Source organism: Centroberyx gerrardi, chromosome 20 (assembly GCF_048128805.1).
Source record: "Centroberyx gerrardi isolate f3 chromosome 20, fCenGer3.hap1.cur.20231027, whole genome shotgun sequence".
Taxonomy (NCBI): Eukaryota; Metazoa; Chordata; class Actinopteri; order Beryciformes; family Berycidae; genus Centroberyx; species Centroberyx gerrardi.
In genome coordinates, this window is record NC_136016.1 from 3,894,673 (window position 1) to 3,915,744 (window position 21,072).

General features: G+C 42.2%; 1 protein-coding gene across 1 annotated transcript; it reads left to right on the top strand.

The window, feature by feature from the left end:
* Positions 1-589: 589 nt before the first annotated feature.
* Positions 590-20,807, top strand: ipmkb (inositol polyphosphate multikinase b). Its single transcript, XM_071924697.2, has 6 exons — positions 590-1,148; positions 10,725-10,810; positions 12,444-12,540; positions 12,818-12,990; positions 18,570-18,651; positions 19,444-20,807. Exons 1-6 carry the CDS (start codon positions 911-913, stop codon positions 20,238-20,240), a joined length of 1,473 nt encoding a protein of 490 aa, XP_071780798.2. The 5' UTR covers positions 590-910; the 3' UTR covers positions 20,241-20,807.
* The last annotated feature ends 265 nt before the right edge of the window (positions 20,808-21,072 follow it).

The window sequence follows — 21,072 nt, forward strand, 5'->3', positions numbered from 1 at the left end:
AATGAAAGAAAGGGGCTTGTTTATAATGTACAATATCGAGCTAGCTATCGAAACTGGGACTAAATAGCCTCTTTGTGCGGTTTCGGAAGATCATTTTCTCCTTGCCATCCCACCTGCTTCTGTAATTGCTGACTGAGTACCTCTTCCGTGTCGTTACCATCATTGCTAACGAGAGACAGAGGAGTGTTTACGTCTCTCCAAGCGAGGAAGTGGAGCTGCGGCAAGGTAGCTGAATTTAGCCTGGACAACACCGGAAGCAGGGCTATTTGTCCTTCACAATATAGGCGCAAAATATTTCTCTTTTGAGATGGAATTAGTTTTGTGGTGTGCAGAGCAACAACCTTTGGGAGGAAAACAACAATTGTGTTTTCACTGATTACGGATGTATCTGTGTTTGTATTCAGTTTGGTGGTTTGTGTTACTGTAAAACAACACCTTCGCCCGTGGTGTTTTATTTTGGAATCTGTGGTCGGAATTCTTGCTTTTTTATTCCAACTGGCTTGACACTGGTAGGAAGTGGGATGTGGCCAGGATGTATTTATGCTGCTGTTCGAGATATGAAAATCATTGAATCGGCGCTGCTCTGGGAGCTCTGCTTCACTATCGGACACACCGGAGGTTACGGCAGTGTTGACTCTCCGTCGGTGTTGTTGTCGTTGTTGTCGGTGCTCAGCAACACCGAAAACGACCAAAGCTGCTGGGCTGGCTCGTCTGCATTGGACCATTTCCATGAAGGCTTCTCAACCTCACGACACAATAATTTCTCAAAATTGTGTGCGGGTCTATATTCTCTGATTACGTAATATCAATATGTGAATCGATAAAGTCACATCCTTGACTTTTATTTTTTATTTTTGTCTTGGACAAAAGACTTTTTTTTTATTATTATTATTTTTTTTTATTTGTACGAATGTCAACAACTCAGCATCAAGTGATGATGGAGTCTTCTCTAGCCCTGGGTAGACTGGAATTGACCCCCAGCCCCTCCGCTGTTGGGGTCAGCCTGGCCCCGCGGCTCTCCGGCGGACCCCCGGCGAAAGACAAGAGCGGCCAGCGGCCTCTGGGGCCCCAAGCTCCGGCACACCTGAACGGCTGCGTCCCGCTGTCACATCAGGTGGCGGGTCACAAGTACGGGGTGGATAAAGTGGGTAAGTTAACCGGACAAGAGTCCAATTTCTCTACAGGTTCAATGATTGCAAGCTTCAGTCATAAAACATGAAGGATTTTATGTAGCCACGATACGTTCCGTTCCAACGTCATGCCAAATTCTATTAAAAATCTGGCAATTTCATGTGGTCTTGCTTAACGACAAGCGTACAAGCCACATATAACACAATTTAAGGCATATTATAAATCATGTGGATCAAATGGTAAATTCGGCGTGCATGTAATCCACCAAGCAACTCCTTGCACAAAAATCAACTTTTGTAGTCTAATTGTTTCACACTACTTGCTACTTGCTACCTCCCATCACGTTGTATTTAGTTGGAAGAAGGTTGTGGGAAGAACAAGTAAACGGAGATAGAAAAGTTGACTTATTGAAATAAGTGCTGTTTGCTGTATTGGATGTATGCCGAATTAATGAGCGTGTCCTAACGATTCATTAAAGGTGTTAAGTCATGTTCTACCAGGTACGTACGTTTGCTGTAAGCGAGGCAACATTTAACTGACGGATTTTTGAACGGTGTTTTGCATGACATTGTTTTGCTACAAGAGGGAACGGCACGTCAGGGCTATGATTTATGCACCTGTGGAAATGAAGCATCTCTCTGTGTCTGACTCTCTCTCACTTACTTCTTCACTCTGAATTAATCATGGTAAGCTTTTCTCACGTTGCTAACCTAACCATGCAACAACAAATGGGAAGAAAAGGCTACCATGGGAAAGTCATTGAAAACCCCTGATAGTATATGGTGTCTCTCTCCTCCTGATATTTTCTCTCGCTGACATACACACACACACTTGCGTATATACACTCACACTCCTACACGCAGGACACCTGATGTTATCAAAGACTCCATTGTACATTATCAGGTGAGGTGTTGAGCTGAATTGATCGTGGATGATAAATCGGTAACGTGTCAAGTCCGGCACAATCTCGGCTGGATTAGTCATCACAGTCAGCTGCTGGTTCAGTCAGTTACCTTACTGAAATCCTGGAACATACATCTCCATGTTTTGGGACAGAAAGGTTCATCTTCAATCCATGCATTTACAATGGAATAAAGATGAACTTAGTCTGAAGATACTTCCGGAGGCCTGCAGTCACCCAGGGTGCGGCCAGCGGGCCAAACCTGTCCATCCACAAAGCTCTTTTTGGGAAAGAGTTCCTTATTCTGTTTGGGCTATTCAAATCAAATCTAATTCCAGTCCCTGTAACTGTAGCTAAGCATGATGGACTTGTCTGCACTCTTTACCCCAAGTGACCTTCTCTGGTGTTCATACCAGTTAGGAACACATGAAGAAACAGCTGAATATGAGCATCAGTCCAGACTGCGGTTTGTTACGCTAGGCTTTCCAAGCATGAGGAACTGCTGGCTATCAGATGTCAACGTCTGTCTCCTTATACCCATAAACCATTGCATTTTAGGGTAATTTCCTGTAGTTGGTTCAGATTATATTCTCACCTGGTTCTCACTGCTAACAAACCTCACCACAGTTCTCTTGTTAGAGGACTAAGACTCGCATTTTCAGGCGTCGCGGTGCGGTTATTTGGTGCCACCTGAGTTCACATGGCATTGTTCTCACCTGCTCAAACAAACCGAACTAAAGGAGTAAAAACTCCAGAGTTCGAATAAACTGCCCCGAGCATTAATAACTTACTTATTACAAGCATATTAACAAATACCACAATGACATACAGCCTAAGAAGCTAAATGAGTGAGTATGTTGCATTTTTTGGCCCTGTGGTCCACTCCCGGCACAAAATGATGCCCTTGGACCGCCATGTCATATAGTTTGTGCATGCTTATACTGTCTGGCACCGTGATCTACTTGTAAGATAGCATGGCTTGTGAGGCTTGAGAGAGACTGGAAAGATAGACGAGAGAATGGTTATGACTAAGGATGTGTGCAGGACTCAAACTCACATGCTCTTACCTCAGTTTCCCTGTGTTATGTACAAACCACATAAAGCAAAAAAACACTCAGCTTTTTGAGATATTATTTTAAGACACAATTTATTATTATTGTTGTGTCTTTTGCATGTCCTTCCTCTCTGTCTGCACTGTCTACCTCCAAATAAAGTAGAAATAAGCCATCAGTACAATTTATATTTGACAACGTAATATTTTAGAAGTTTCATATCTCACTCTCAGAGAGAATAAACCTTACATCAGAGAAGAAACCTTCCATCAACCGCGTACAATCAAGTTAACAGGCAGATACAATAGCTGTGACACAGTGTTGAGACCCAGCTAGGCATCTCCTTTCTTCTGCAAGTTCCTATAGTCATTGCTTGCTGTTGAACAAGTACTGGAATCCTGTTTAGCTTGTAATGCCGCAGCCTGACAACGACGCTGCCATGTCTCCCTCCCAGCGCTCCATTTCCCCAGGGGTTACAGTCTGGTTACTACACCGCAGGATTTCTTAAAATGTGGCTCCACTGATAAGTTCTTTCCTCAAAGGTGTGTTAGTCACGGAAATCACCCGGTGTAGTGTAGTCTTTGGTCGGAATGAAAACCTGCATACTCTACCTGCCTGCCCCCGGTCAAGACCCAAAAGGGATCACAAGCCTTTGACTGGTGGGTTCTTACATCTGGTAGGAAGTGCTTAGTTAATGAGGCAGGCTCCCAGGATGAAACTTAGTTGAATTTACATTTAGTTTAATGTACATTTGTGAGTCTTTAAATAATTCCAAATCTGACGTCTTTTTCTTTGGATATTCTGTTGATGCAGTTTGAGTTTCTCTTTTCTTTGTCTGTTCAGCCATGGTGGCTATCACTGCTCGTGCTAACTACCCAGTTCTTCTTCTATCTATTCCAAACAAGCTGCAATTTTCCATTTTTTACCCATCATGTAGGCTTTTAGATTGTAATAGAATTATTGTAATAGAGTCCAATAAAAATGTCTCATTAGAATCATTTGAGGTTAAGGGTTTCCCACAGAAAACCAGTGTAGTATTATTGATCAATTCTACAATGTAATCAAACAATATCCTCCATATCTATCATATTGGAGGTTGATGACTGGCCGATATCTGTTTTTTAATAAATCGCCAATATCATCCCAATATATCAGTCTGTCCCACTAACATTCTGAATTGCACTTTAGTTTAGGCCTACATCTATTGTCACTTCAGCACTGCGTCTGATTTTTTAGTCACGTTAGCTGTTAGCTGTATTATCATTTTATAGCATTGACACTTTAGGACAGTACTTTATGGGTGGTAAGTAACTTCCATCTGATAAGCTGGCACATCAATGAGGAACCTGATGACTAACATGTGATCCCAGTCATGGGATAGACTTTACTTTGATCGACTGACTGACTGACTGGTTCTTTGAATGGCTGAATAACTGGTTAGTTGGCTGCTTCAGTGACTGACGAACTGATTCACTTACTATTTGAGGGACTAACTGTCATCATTATATTTTATCGATAGCATAGGTTTTCCTTACATATTGTACACTCTACAATACTGAACCACCACAGCAGCAACTCAGCATGAAGTTACCCTCTTAGCCAGTGGCTTGGGCTTTTTAGAGTGGGATATAAACTTAGGATGCGTTCACAACCAGCATGTTTGGAGCAGTTTAATTCAAACCTGGAGAGTTTTCTCCTTTAGTTCGGTTCATGTGGCCAGGTGAGAACAATGCCATTTGAACCCTGGTGGCACCAAATAACGGGGCAGAGACGCCTCAATATACAAGTCTCAGTCCTCTAACAAGAACTGCAGTGCGTTTCGTTAGGAGTGAGAACGTACTCCAACCAACTACAGGAAACAACCCCAAAACACAAGGGTTTACGGGTAGAAGAAGAAGGATGTTGACATCTGATAGCCACCAGTTCCTCATGCTTGGAAAGCCTGGCGTAACAAAAAGAACAGAGGGCGAACCCACAGTCTGGACTGATGCTCATGTTCAGCTATTTCTTCATGTGTTCTTAACCGGTATGAACACCAGAGAAGAAGAGCGCAGACAAGTCCATCATTGCTTAGCTAACGTTACAGGGACTGGAATCGGATTTATCTATCTATCTATCTATCTATCTAAAATTACAGGGACTGGAATCGGATTTGTCTCATCCAGAGTTACAAAGTTACCCCCTTTTTCCCCTAACCGGCACTAATAACTTAACTATAACTACTGACTATTATGATTTGCATTTCATTTGCATTTATTATTTGCATTTACCTGCATTCATTTGCACTGTCTGCACTGCACTGTCTCTATTGCACTGCACTGTCTCTATATGTACATTACCTTTATCTTATTTTAGTACCTATTTCTTCTATTACCTTGCTGTACTTCAGTCATACTTGACATTTCCTTGGCATTGTCCGCCAATTGCTGCTGTGGCACCTGAATTTCCCCAAGGGGATCAATAAAGTGCTATCTCATCTCATCTCATCTCATCTCATCTCATCTCATCTCATCTCATCTCATCTCATCTCATCTCATCTCATCTTATCTTATCTTATCTCATCTCATCTTATCTTAAACACCACTAGCACACACTGCAAGCTGTTGTCACATTAACATTACATTTTAGGTATTTGTTTGAGTACTAATACATAATTATTGGGTTTTGGAGAGATGCTGTGTTTGAGAAGCCAAGCTGAAGTGGTGCTTGGTATCGGCGATGCTAACAGATGCCAATAACTAAATACAACAACAAAGCTATTTGATGATGAAATGCTATCAGGGGGCCTTTAGATTACAAATAGGTCTGACCTACATTGGAGGATGCCTCCCTTTTTTTTGTGGATTGATTATAGCTCTAGGCTATCATTTAGGATTTGGGAATGTGGTGCTGCTGTTAAATGAAAACCACAACCTGCAGAAGTAGGTTTTCCGGGAACGGAGAGAAGAATTCACACATGTATTTTTGAATTTATACAATGGGTTTTTAATCGGCTTTAAAGAGCATCGCTGGTTCATGCGTGATGTTTGAACTTAATGCAATTACAGCGTCTGATGCAAGACAGACAGGCAGAGGTGAAACTCCTGGCTTGATACAGAGCAGCAGTGCTCCAGCAGACCTAGCTTACATGTTGCTACATGTTGTTTTACCTTAATGTTGATGGGGAGCATTGTAGGCATCACAGTAAGACATAAAGTTTTTTGACCTGGAAGCTACAGTTACATGTCAATCAAGTTAGTTTTTAGATTGTAATAGAACCTCCAAAGGATGGCTGGTCACTAGGCTTTGACTGATATGGGATTTTTGAAGGCCAAAAAATGACAGTATTCAGTGTTTCAGTGAGAACTTTATTCTTGTCAGGGTGGAAAAGCCTCTGAAACAGCATTTAGACCATGAGACACTAAAACTCTCCGTTGAAATCCAGGATGATTATAATAATGAAATATATTCTTGCATACTTGTGTGGAATCCGATAAAAATTTCTCATTAGAATCAATTCCGGTTTAGGTCTTCCCATAGACAACCAGTGTAGTATTCAATTCTACAACAAATATTTAATCAATCAAACTGCATCATATCCATCATATCAGAGGTGGACAATACTGACTGGACCAGATCTGATTTTTAAAAAAAGGCCAGTATCAGCAAACTGACATATCAATATTAATTCCCCACCCTGATTGTAGGTGGCGTAGCCTGTGTTTCAGTTTGCAGTCAGCATCTGATGCAAGTTATACACGCTGCTGTGAAACTCAACATGATAAAAGCAAATATGTAGAGCTGATTTCTCTGTCTTTGAATTTTCTATACTGCATGTCTCTTTCAAATCAAATCTGCTTCATTGGTATGACTGGAAAGAAACCTGTGGTACCAAAGTATTATACTGTAGCATCAAGTTAGATGATATTATAAACCTTATCAGATGACTAGTAGTTATTAAACAAAAATCAATAAATATCAGTGTTATCAGCAATAATACAATAATAACTATCCAATATCAATTCAACTGTTCTATTCAATTAATTATAATATCCTCCCTGCATATAGATACGCACACTCATAAACACTCCCATCACATAATTGGACGTTTCCTCCCCACTTGTAGCTTTTCTTTCTCTCCCTTTTTTTCTCTTCATCTATCCCCCTTCTCTTTCTTTCCCTCTCTTTTTCACACTCGTATCTCATTAGGATTATCTCATCTGATTGGCTGACGGTGTGTGTGTCAGTAAGCCAGTTGGTCGTGACAGTGTTGAGGTTGATGTCTTAACACCACCGGCACACTTCTAACCTACCGCCTGATTCGTTGACTGGCTGACTGGTTGACTGACACACTTATAACACAGTGATAACCAGGGGTGTAACAATGGGTTTACCTGGATTCACCCAACTGGATTCACAGTAGAACATTGAACGTGGAATGGAACCTGGTTACATTAAGATACTTGATTCTTCCTAATATTAGGGTTAAAATAAATACATGAAAGTGGACAATGACACACTACTTTGCCCTAAAATTGTAATAGTAGTTTAGGAGTACTTATTCAGTTCTGATTGTGCTTATATCACAATATAATTTTCAAATCTACAGTGATATTGCATCTTGCAAGTATGACTCAATTTACAGTAGGCTTGGGTGATATCCAAAATGTAATATCGCGATGCTGTCCCGCCAAAATATCGCGACATACAATATTATCGCCAGGGTTTCTGGGGGGTCAGTCATTTTTTTGTTTTTTTTGTTTTTGTTTTTGTATTTTATTTCTTCTAAATTACCTCAAATTTCTAGGCTATTAAAAATATTATTATTACGTGTGATATTCGATAACACGGAAAATATAATGATACACGATATTATCGAATATCGGCACAAGCCTAATTTACAGTCATTAATGCCACTTAATATTGGCCTATTATGAAACAATTACAGCAACAAGTGTGTCAGTTGCATTTACCTATTCATTTGATCAAATGATGCAATGACCATTGATTAACAATCTTCAATAAAATTTGAAAAATGGATAATTATTATTTTTTTAAATCTTTTTTTTTTATTATTTGTGAGAAAAACAAACAACAAAAAAAAAAGGTCATTACAGACTCACATACAAAAACACATCCTTATAAAGAAATAATGAGATAACAGACCACAAAAGGGGGGGGGGGGTTAGGGTTAGGTTAGGGTTTTACTAGGGCTGCCCCCTAATAGTCGACCAAATGTTAGTCGATGAGAAGAGTCTTAGTTGACCAAGTTTTCATTGGTCAGTTAGTCGCAGGGAAACCCCCCCCCCCCCCCCCCCCCCCAAAAAAAAAACAACCTCAAACTCGATACGGGAGCTGCGCCTTGTCGTTAAAAAGTTATTAGACCAGGGTTGCACTTGGCGGGTGTATTGCCGGGGACCCAAGGACGTGCAGTGTCGGATTTGGTGCATTTTGGACACGTTCAATATTAATAAACTTTGAATAAACAAGCGGACAGCGCTCTGTGCAGCAGCGGGGCTCAAAGCAAGCGACTGATAGCCTATGCCTATTGTGTGGTTTTTTTGGGTGAACCACAGTGTATTTCACCGGTGTTTCTGACCGCTAGAAGCTGCGACTTGGGTGTGTTTTTTCCCGTGAACCAGAGTGTATTTCACCGGTGTTTCTGACCGCGAGTAGCTGCGACTTGGGTGTGTTTTTTCAAAAAAAAAAAAAATTTAATTAAATTAATATCATAAACGTGCGACGACTAGTCGACTAATGGCTTGAACTAACGACTACTAGTCGACTAGGAAAATCTTTGGTCGGGGGCAGCCCTAATTGTGTGTGTGGGTGCTAATGTGTTTATGTCTATCTATAACTCATATTCAACCACAAAGGTGACTAGCACATTTCCTGTTTATAAAGACAATGTGAGAAATTTTATATCTATGCAAACGTGCTAGGTTTTGTATATTGAGTGTGTGTGTGTGTTTTTGTTCTAAAGAGAATCCACAGATCAGCCCAAGAGCAGACTAATCCTTTCCTTCCCAAGTTGACTCAGTCCGTCTGTAATCAGCTGTGGTCGGCCTGTGATGATGTAACCAGGAGAATCATGTTTTTCCTTAGAGCGTTCCTCTTATATCTGTCTATACTGGCTGAAGGCATACCGGTACAGAATGGCAACACATAGAATGGACATTTCCATGAAAGGTCGAGCAATTTCAATGGACTTCTAACATGAGGAGTATGTTTTTTTTTCTGTTTTTTGATGATTAATCTAATTTCTTAGAACTGGTCTCCCTTTCAAAGCCCTTTCTGTTCATTGTGATTAGGAGGAACCAGTCAGTAGTGTTAAACAGAACAGGAGCGTCCAGTCTATCCTGTCTAGTTCTGTGATCAGGTCTCAGAGTTGGGGGCAATAAAGGCAGAGTCAAGTTTCTTATTGACCACTCATGAAGATCTACAGTATGTCATTACCCTACCTAGATGAAGGGCAAAGTCCCTCATACCTCTCTCTCTCTCTCTCTCTCTCTCCCTCTGTCTCTCTCTCCCTCTCTCTCTCTCTCTCTCTCTGTCTTCATCTCTCTTTTTCTGTTTTTTTATTGCCCGGTGGTTAAGCTCTATGTGTGTTTGATAAATGACAGAGAGTTTATGGCTTCATGTTAAACATTAGGCTAAGCGGTGTTACCGTTGGAAGCGTTGAACTGTTAAACTGTCAACGGTCAAATAGAATAGAATAGAATAGAACTTTATTGTCCAACCAAGGCAGGAAAATGGTCTTTCCAGCCATGTAGAAATGTAGAATACTTGAGCATTCCCAATGAATTGCTTGCTTTTTTTGATTGTTTGACTAGTTAAATAAGTTGTGAGCATATCCAGAAGAATGTGCGTCAATTGTTTCAAGCCTTTTGACCATTAAATCCTTCAGTCCACTAGTCAAGTCCACCAGAATGTGGAATTGCTCGCAGACCAGTTCTGTTTTCCGGGAAACTAGTTAACGTCACGGATCGGAATAGCAAGGCTACAGCTTTTTCTTTTTTTTTTTCATTCAAGATCTTCCTCTCATATCCACCCACGCAGCAGACACACACACAAACGCACTTCAGCTTTATAAATCAAATTGATATGATTTGTTCAAGTTTGACTGGGAAAAATCATTCCAAAGATGTGGAGAATGAGCTCGAATTATCAGAATATTATGAAACAAAAGAGGATAAAAACAAAAGTTGTACTGTTTGTGATTGAAAAAGACTGTTGGTCTTGTTTCCCTGAGGCCAAAAAGTAAAAGACCAGCTGCCCATGAAGCCAAATAACTGGGCCAGTCTTATGTACTCTCCAATAAAGCACAGAAATTGGTCATATTGGTCAGCTATTGGTAGCAGAATATATATTTTTTATGTTTTTCTCTTTGTCTCAGGTATTTTACACCAATGTATATGTAAAAGCAGGTAAAACCTTTAAAAATACATAAAGAGGACATAAATTAGTTGTGTCAACTTTTGGTTCTGTTTTTTGGGTTAGGGTTTATTTATTCTGATATTTTTTAACTGAATGATCAAGAATTGTATTTATTTATTGCTTGTTTATTGATTTATTATACATCATCTGGTAAATTCAGAGAGGTGATAGATATTCCCTTTCCAAAAAAAGAAAATAACCTTATTTTTTGTTTTATTTTGCAGGTATTTTGCAGCATCCAGATGGAACAGTTCTGAAGCAGCTACAGCCTCCACCAAGAGGTCCACGAGAGATGCAGTTTTACAGCATGGTAATATAGACACACACACACACACACATCTACATTATGCATACATTTTATACACACACAGAGAACTGCTCACACAAACACAGATATTTACAGCACTTGTCAGTTAAATATGGACTTGATTCACAGTCCATTGTGTGTGTGTGTGTGTGTGTGTGTGTGTGTGTGTGTGTGTGTGTGTGTGTGTGTTGGCCCACACAATACAAGTAGCCACACACACACGCATTCATAGATCCACACATTCACCACACTTGTGAGTCACATATAGACTTGTTTGACAGCACATACAACACAAAGTGCAACACACACACGTGGTTATGTCTTCACAGCACACACACACACACACACACACACACACACACACACACGCACATGCAGGTAGCATGACAACACACACTGAGTGACGTGTGCCTGCAGGCTACTGCTCTAGCTGTTTGCTTTAGGGCTTAGTAAAGCTGTCAGCCTCAGCAACTCCCATACAACCAAGAGTGAGTCACCGCATTATCTCTGCCCCGCTCTGACCAAACTAATAAAACCAAATCTCAATGCATATATTAACTAACACACTGGTGAATAAACAGTTTATGTAGTTGTAGACCCACAGTGTCATTTCAAATTGTGATTCCCCCAGGATTCTATTCTTGTCAGGGTGGAAAAGCCTCTGTAACAGCATTTAGACCATCACGGGACACTAAAACTCTCCACTGAAACCCAGGCTAATAATAATAATAATAAAGCATATTCATGCACACTTGTGTGGAGTCTGATCAAAGTGTCGCATTAGAATCAATTCAGGTTAAGTACTTTTCATAGGCCAACTTAGGTGTAGTGTAGAATAATGTTGAGCTATAGTGATATAGCTCAACATTGTGATATGGTCTAGTTGATATATTACCCAGCCGCTATCAGCTGACATCATACTGACCAAGGGTGGAAGTAGCTAATTATCTGTAACAGAGTACACATATTGTGGCTCTCCATCAGCAACAGAAACTGGACTGTGGAGTCATTCACAGTGAAGGGACAGTCAGCAAAGAAGAGAAGAGTAATCTTTGTTTGTGTACTTTATTTTTTCCAATGGAAAGAAGTTTGAACTCTGTCCTCGTCCTTTTTAGAATCGCAGGGAAAAGATCACAGCTAACAATGTTCTCTTTTCTAAAAAGTAACTCAGTAACTTTTACTCTTGAGGACTTTTCAAATGAGCTACTTTTTACTTTTACTCGAGTAGATTTTTACACCAGTATTTTTACCTCTAGTCAAATTTCAGTGAGGTGACACAGACCAAAATCTTCAAATCCAATTAAGAAAGAAAGGTTTGGGAAAAAAATGGAAAATAGAACCCTTACTGGATCATCCCTGTTTAGTAGAACTTGGATTACAGCTAGAATTTCTCACTGCAACTTTGACTCAGTGGTAAAATGTTATCATGAAATGATCACAGAAAGACTGTATAAATGGTATAGAATAACAAATAGTTTCCACAACACACATACACATACAACACAGTCCTGAATTGGTTATGAATTTTCTCATTTAAAATAAATGAGCCTCAGTCATGAAGCATATGCTGTTACATGCTAGTGTAACACTTTTGTATGTGTGTGTGTGTGTGTGTGTGTGTGTGTGTGTGTCCTAGGTGTATGCGGAGGACTGCTATGATCCCTGTCTACTAGAGCTCCAGAGCCATCTGCCCAAATACTACGGCACCTGGTCGTCTCCTGACAGCCCCAACGGTAACAAAAACTGTGTGTGTGTGTGTCTGTGTGTGTGTGCGTGTGTGTGTGTGTGTGTGTGTGTGTATGTATGTATAGAAACATATTCACCAAGTGTGGTCAGGGAGGAACCTGCATCATATCAGAGACACGTTGTATACAACACTGACTGGCTGATATCTGATTTTTAATAAAAGACCAACATCTATCAGCAGACCAATCATCAGTCTAACCCTATAGCACACATTTTGACGTGAGCACACATTTTGACGTGACCACACTTGTGCCTGTGACTCAGACCTGTACCTGAAGCTGGAGGACGTGACGCGGCGCTTCGTCAAGCCGTGCATCATGGACGTCAAGCTGGGCCAGCGCAGCTACGACCCGTTCGCCTCGCAGGAGAAACGGGAGCAGCAGATCCGAAAATACCCGCTGATGGAGGAAATAGGCTTCCTGGTCCTCGGCATGAGGGTGAGTAAGACCTGGAGTCTGACGTGACGGATTTGCACTTCTCTTTGAAGTCTGTTAGAGTCTGTAGAGTTTTTCGGAACGGGATTTGGAGGTTTGACATTTCAGCCCAACCATCGTCAGTACTGTATGGACCAAGCATAAGCATTAATGCAGGTTTTTATTTTGGGTGTTGCAGCCCTTTAAAGCGCGGGTCTTAGTCTGACCCCTGCTAGGTTCACACGCACTGTCCCGCTGCTTCCCTGACATTAGAGAGGGATAGAAATAGATAAAAAAAAGAAAGAGAGAGGTAATAAGGGGGAGGTGGAGAAGTGGGGAAGGTACGTATATAAATATATATGCATATGCATATATACGTATATATCAGAGAGAGATAGGATCAGCTTCATTACTTGTGGGTTGTAGAAAAAATAAAGTTGGTGCCTATCAAGTTTCTTTTATCAGTTGTTATATGAAAACATTGAAACTCTTACTCTGACTGTTAAGTACGGTTAAGTTTCATAACTTTAGGGGCCTATTGAACCCGTTTTACTATTCTGAATACTGACAAAAAATATCATATCGCAACTGTTTTGCTAAATATTTTGATTGCGATACATATTTCAATACATGTGGACACAGCTTTTCACTATATAGCTCCATGGGTAGAGCAAGGCACTGACACTGCCAGGATTGGGGGTTTGTTCCCGACTGAATCACCCATATTAAGAATGTATGTACTCATGGTGCTGCTTCATTTTAATGCGTTTTTCAAGGGAATTGTAACTTGATTTTAAGGTTAAACAAACCTAAAGCTAACTAACCCTAATGGCCTTTGTCTCTTGGACCCAAATCTGAGAATATTTTTATTGTTAGATATGATTTTGTCCAGAATTCCTTTACTGTCTGTATTGTAGGTAGAGAGATAACAGAGAAACTATGATCAGAAAAGTCATTCTTCTACATTCTCTAATTGTGTTAACTTCTTGTAAATGAAATAATGCTGAAGCTTAACAATTCATCAATTTGCTGGGGACCCCCTGGAACCCCCTCAAGGACCCCTGGTGGTCCCCGGACCCCACATTGAGAACCACTGGTCTAAAACATCCCCAGCATAACATTACACAGATAGCCAAAACAATTCTATCCTGATGGTAACAGTTGCTGACTAATTTTACTGCCGGATCCCAGTTTCTTTTAGATTTAACTCCCTTCACCTGTCATTTGATTGTGCATTTGTTTTACGTGGCCCGGCTTCCCAGTCGGGTGGAGTCTTCCATTTTCAAGCGCTGTGATTGGCCAGAAGGTCCAAACACCGCCCGACCAGCAAACGTTGGTGTCAAAAACGACCCGAACCAGTTGTCTAACCGCCCAAAACGTTGTAGAACCCACTGGTATTGCTCTGTATTTATTATTTCAGAGATTGAAGAAAAAAATTAAATTGTGTTCCGGCCCAATGACGCCCCTGGCTATACTGATGAACAATTGGAATTGGGTCAATATTTAACCCATTTCATACTTACCCATGTGATATGTAAAATATAGCACCATGTTCGGTTTCTTTGCAGAGCTGAACAGCAAACAAATTCATTGTTGCATACGGGTGATCACGCCCGCACACACACACACACACAATATATATATATAAATATATGTACATATATATACACACTGAGCTCATTGTCACATCCTAGACTAGGCAAGCTAAGCGAATATGAACTAACTCGCCCTGATCGCCCTTAGCTTCGAAACACACACACACACACACACACACACACACACACACACACACACACACAGAGTTTATCTCCATCCATGCAAATAGCCATTGTACATGCTATGCTCTGTGTGGTTTATCTGGTGCTTTCCCAGGCTATGGAGCAGAAAACACACATTATAACACTGTCTCATTATAGGGCCCGCATGGGAGAGAGGGTAGGAGGGAGACAGACAGAGAGAGAGACAGAGAGAGAGAGAGAGAGAGAGAGACAGAGAGAGAGAGAGAGAGAGAGAGAGAGAGAGAGAACAGGAAATGGAGAGCTTCTTATCTGTCGGAAAGTATGAGGGTGAGATAGTGACACATTAAAGAGAGGGTTGATATCTCCTCCATCAGTTTCCTACATAACCTACTGTCACCACCATCGCCATCATCATCATTAGCGCTGTCTGCCCTGCTTTGGGGTTTCCTGTCCTATCTCTCAGGGGCAACAAGAGAGGATAGTACTTCTCATTCGGTACGCTGCACGACGTTTTTCTGCAATCGTAACAAAAAGAAATACAAATCTGCCATTGGGGTCAAATAACTGCAAATCAATGCAAGTTTTTTTCAGCGTTTTTCTTTAATAAGTGGAGTGTGATCGGCAAGAAAAGCATCACTTCTGTCAGACGTTCTGAAGTAAATTATTGTACCTAGGATCTGAACTTCGTTATATCCCACATCATATACCATGTAAATGAATATCTCTCATTTGAAGATAGTTTGATGGGTCTGCACTAGGCTTGGGCGATATCCAAAATTGAATATCACGATATTGTCCCGCCAAAATATCGCAATATATGATATTATCGCTTAAAGTATTATTATTTTTGTTTTTTAGCCTACCACAAGTAGATTATAGGTTTATAAGATTAAAAGCTTGCACAATTTGTGATCTAAGCAACACATGGTACCATGGCCAGGAGGGGTGGGTAACGTTTTTTTTTTTGTTTGTTTGTTTGTTTGTTTGTTTTTTGGGGGGATGGGGGGTATTCAATATCACGGGAATATCGATATTTATCGATATATCGATATTTCAATCACGATGTATCGCTGAGAAGTTTCTCTGAAGAGTGTGTTTCTGAAGCAGAGGTGTCCCTGATCACCCTGAAGGAGCTTTGAAGTGTTTCCTGAAGAGATGCAGGTCTAACCCACCCTGTGAATCCAGTACAAACTAGCCTATTGAGTGATGAAGGATTGTCCTTAAAGGCCTAATAGTGTTTGTCTTACCTCATACAGTCAGCCATTGTTCGGGGGCAGTTTCATCACTGCGTGTCCGACCCTTTGTAAACCCATCATAAAGCTGCTGTTTACCTATGGATCAGCTAAGTGCTCTGACGTTTGCCCATATGGAGCCTGGAGGAAGTCTTATGCAATTGTTTGATCTTCTCCGCTGTAGCATAGGCTGAGTAGAAGATAGGCCCTCGCTTTGTAGTGGGTATAAGCTACATGTGATTGTTACACAGGTGACTTGGATTAGGCTGATGCATTGATTTGCCAATACTCATATCGGGACGATGTTGGTGTTTTATTAGAAATAAGATATCGGCCCATCACTGGCCTCCGCCTCCAATATGATGGAGGTTCCTTCTTTACCACAGCTAGTCCAAGGATCTTAAGCCCTGATTTGTGCCGTTCTCTTTCCCTCTTTATGATTGGGAGAATATGACATCAAACTGTCTTGAAATTTACAGTTTAATGTTCAGTAGCAAGCACAGTGTCTTTGGTGTCCCAAAGATGAAGGAATGACTTGCAAAGCAGTTTTAAAAGTTGAAATGTTACTGAAATAAGTGTCACTTGTTGGATTAAACCTATGCCGTAACTACATGTGAATTCATTTTCAAGAGTCTGTTTTCTCTTGTATGGAGAGAACATCACGGCAACATCTGTTAAAAAAATCTGGCAGTTTCATGTGACTTTGCATATTGGCAAACGTACACACTGTTTACGACCCTTTACAAACTGTTAGGATCCACTCATCAGTTCTGCATGCATCCAATACACCAACCTTTACTTATTTCAATTCAACTTTTTGAATTGGTTCGAGTTGGTTCTCCTCTTATTCCCACAATCCTCTTCCATCAACATACACTGTGGAGGGCAGAGTGTGAGCCAATCATAATAATTGATAAGTGCTGCTTGGTGGATCACACGAATGCTGAATTTACCAGTGGCTCCTGACGATTTGTAAAAGGAAGGAGGAAAACTCAACCATAAAACACTTAAACACTGTTACAAAACCAGCTGTCGGCGATGTACTGCACCTTGCATTTCTGGGAAGATCAAGGATACAGTTTGACAAGACTTTCTCTCCTTCACAAACAGAGAGAACAGTGCAAAACGGAGCTACAGTGCACCTTGGATCAGGTTTTTTTTTTAAGCATCTGTATCTGCCTGGCACTGAGCATGGAAAACTCCCAGTCTTATCGCTGCTGTGTGTTTGTTTAGAGAGAGAAGAGACTCATTAGCGGTAATGATGTTCCCGATGAAGGAGTGATAGTCGGGGAGGAGAGAGTTACGGAGAGATTGAAAGGAAAAGATAAAGACAGACAGGGAGAATATTCCTGGTCCAGATGTCATAAGTAAGACAGAAGGCTAACTGTGGCGTCATTAATGAGATCTTAACTTTTTAATAGCCTGCCTATACCAACCTATACACACCCACAGGACCAATGCAAAGTCAGTGCAGCAGGACCGGCCTACATCTGAATTTCCCATTATCCATGGCCTGAAACCTGAGTATATTGAAGTATTACATGTTATAATAGCCGCTGATAGTATGTGGCTTTGCATGCGCATCTCTGATCTCAATCAGCTAATCTTACAATTTGTCACTTGGGTACGAGCGTCATTTGATATCTTCAATGACGCAAGCACATTTTGTCACAAGATCTCTGCGGAAAACCCTGAAACGCCATTCTCTAGTGGTTTAGTGGCTTAAATGTATTAGAATATCCTCCACAGGTGCCTAGAAAATGAGTTTAAATGAGTTACATTAACACAGTAATAATAGGCTATTGGCAATAATTGATGCAGTTGTTCAGTGTTGGGCTCATTACTCCAAAAATGTAAAATGCAAAGTAATATTCCTGTTGTTATTACTCCCTGGAAGCAGTAATTAGTTGGTTAGTTGTAGTACTTTTCCGTTACACATTCAGAATTGGTGATTGCATCTTTCCTTCTCAAATCAAACCTCCAAATGGCGCTGATGTCCAAAGTTCTTGTTTGTCTTCTTGCTCAATAAAATCATAGTGGGAGTACTTCCACCATGAGAAAGTCAACTTCTACCATTTCACATCTAGTTTAGTGCGAGAGGAGGGTGACTAATGATGAGGAAATCTAATCGGGTGGGGGGATGGGGGTAGGATCTGGTTTTCATTCATTCATTCATTCATTCACTTACTTTTGTTACCACCCAAACTCTACGCTTGTCTTTTAATATCCAGTCACACAAGGGCACATTAATGTAGCAGCTCTGAAGAAGCCAGGATCTTTAGGTTTGACTCACTGAATCATAAGGCGAGTCATGGGCGAGTGTAACCGCAGTGATGGTGTTTCACCACAAGATGGAGGCAGTGCTGCACCTATTGCTCAGAGAAAACAAGAGATAACTGTCATCCATCCAACTGTCACTCCAGGGTCACAGGAATATTTTGTTACATCTGTTGTCAAGATGCAGTGACCTCTGACCCTGTTCTGCTTCCTATTGGTTGCTTGTTAGGTCGGTGACGCACAAAATGAAGCTTGTTCTACTGTTGGCCTTGTTTGCAGGCAGGTGTTCACATGGCTGTGATCAACACACACACACACACACACACACTAAAAGTAATGTATTGTTGTGTTTCAGGTATATAAGGTGTGCAGTGACAGTTTTGAATCCTACGACCAGCACTACGGGAGGGGACTGGTGAAGAGCACTATTAAAGATGGTACGTGTGTGTGTTTGTGAGGGATATTACATCAGCAAATAGCATTTCAATTGTAAAGTGGCATATAGTTAAGAATCTAAAAACAAATTTAATCTACAAATTGTCAAATGGACCAAAACCTTTCTCTCCCTCTGTGTCCTGCTTCAGTTTAAAGATACTTAGCAGGCTGAGATATGGAAACAAATAGATGAAAACAGCCACTTCTTTAGTCTTGATTATAAATGTTACAATATAATACAAATATATATTTACTATATTTATTAGCTGACATTATCCATCTCTTTGTCTCCGCTCCTCACCTCCTCTCATCTTCTCTCCTCCTCTCTCCCCACCCTCTTTCCTTTCCTCCTCTCCTCTCTTTTCTTCCTCTCCTGCACATTCGTCTTCTCTCCTCCCCTGCTCTGACCTTCATTCCTCCTCTCTTCTCTCCTCACCTTCTCCTCTCCTCTCTTTCTTTACTCCACTCCTCTCCTCTCCCCTCTACTCTCTTCTCCCTTCATCTCCTCTCCCCTCCTCTCCTATCCTGTCTTTCCTCTCCTCCTCTCTTCTGTCCTTTCATCTCCTCTCCCCTCCTCCTCCTCTCTCCTCTCCTTTCCTCTCCCCTCCCCTCTCCTCTCCCCTCCTCTCCTCCTCTCCTCTCCTTTCCTCTCCTCTCCTCTCCCCTCCCCTCCCCTCCCCTCCCCTTTCCTCTCCTCTCCCCTCCCCTCCCCTCCCCTTTCCTCTCCTCTCCCCTCCCCTCCCCTCTCCTCTCCCCTCCCCTCCTCTCCTCTCCTCTCCTCTCCTCTCCTCCAGGCCTGTCTAAATTCTTCCACAACGGCGTTGGCCTGAGAAAGGACGCGGTGTCGTCCAGCATCCGCCGGGTGCAGCGCATCCTCCACTGGTTCGAGTCGCAGCGCCAGCTCACCTTCTACGCCAGCTCCCTGCTCTTCGTCTACGAGGGTCTGCCCTCCTCCTCCTCTTCCTCCCCCTCCTCCTCCCCTTCCTCTCTTCTCAGCACCCTGTCCATCAGCCCGCCGGTGGGGAAAACGGTCGTGTTGTCGTCGGCGGGCGACGCGGATGCCGGCGGAGGAGAGGAGGGGAAGGAGCGGGGAGAGGAAGTGGCGGAGTACAACAACAACAACATCCGGGTGGCGGCACCCTGGGACTACAGCCTGGCTACCATGTACGCCAACCACCGGAAGGGTGGTCACCACCACCACCACTGCGCCAAGGAGCATCTCCACGGCAACGGCGGCGACACCGCGGCAAGGAGGACGAGCCCGGCGACCGACGAGGACGAGGAGGAGGAGGACAACTCGGCGTGGAAGCTAACGGGCGAGACGCGGCTGCAGCCGCAACCGAATGGAAACGGAATCAAATCGCAACTGGAAGGGGAGGGGGAGGACGGAGAGGGGGAGGACGGAGGCGGGAGGAGGGAGGAGGAGAGAGAAGGACAAAGGAGCGACGCGGGAGGGGGAGACGGAGACGTGGAGGTCCGGATGATTGACTTTGCCCACGTTTTCCAGAGCGACAGCCGCGACCACGGCTACGTCTACGGCCTGAAACACCTGCTGACAGTGCTGGAGCAGATCCTCCACGACGCCTCCTAGGTCCGTCGGACACGGGCCGCTCCTCCTCCTCCTCGCCCTCCTCCTCAAGCCTTTACCTCCTCGCCTCCTCTCTCGCTCCCGTCAGCTGCTGCCAATTCTAAAGCTGCACCGCCGTCTCCTTTCCCTCTCAACACTCTTTTTTTTGGGCAGTTTCGCTTACATTCGTCTCAAAAACCCCCTCGGAGGAGAGAGGGAGGAATCAAAGAAGTGAAACGTGAAACGGAAATCAAGCGTGACATCATTGTCGTCATCTCACCTATGAGTTTGATGGTCTTGTCGGTTGTGTGTGTGCGTGTGTGTGTGTGTGTGTGTGCGCGTGTGTGTGTTCCATCTGTTTGTAACCAGAGTGGAGGTGATAACAGCTGGCCACTCTCTTTCCTTGTGATCAGCAGCACTATATGCACTAATCATACCCATGAAGGCATTGCGACCGTAAACAGGACATGGCTTCAGCTGCTTGGTTTACGATGCTCAAGCAAGCACACAAGTTTTCAATTGAATCTCACTTCAGTCCATTCAAAATAAGTCAAATTGAAAATAGAGTTTGACTGATTCGGGTTTGTTGAAGGCTGATACTGATATTTTTGGATTGAAGCTGCCCATAGCCACCAATATTTTGTGCTGTCATTCACTATCTTCAATATTTACAACCAGTGCAGTATTGATCAATTCTACAAAAAATATGTAATCAGCCAAACTGCGTCATATGCATCATACTGGCATGGATGATACTGATTGGATCATATGCAATTTTTAATAAAAGAACAATATTGGCCCTGTATAATGGTCTAAACCTAATAGAAACAGAAACTCAACTCTCATTGGCTAACGC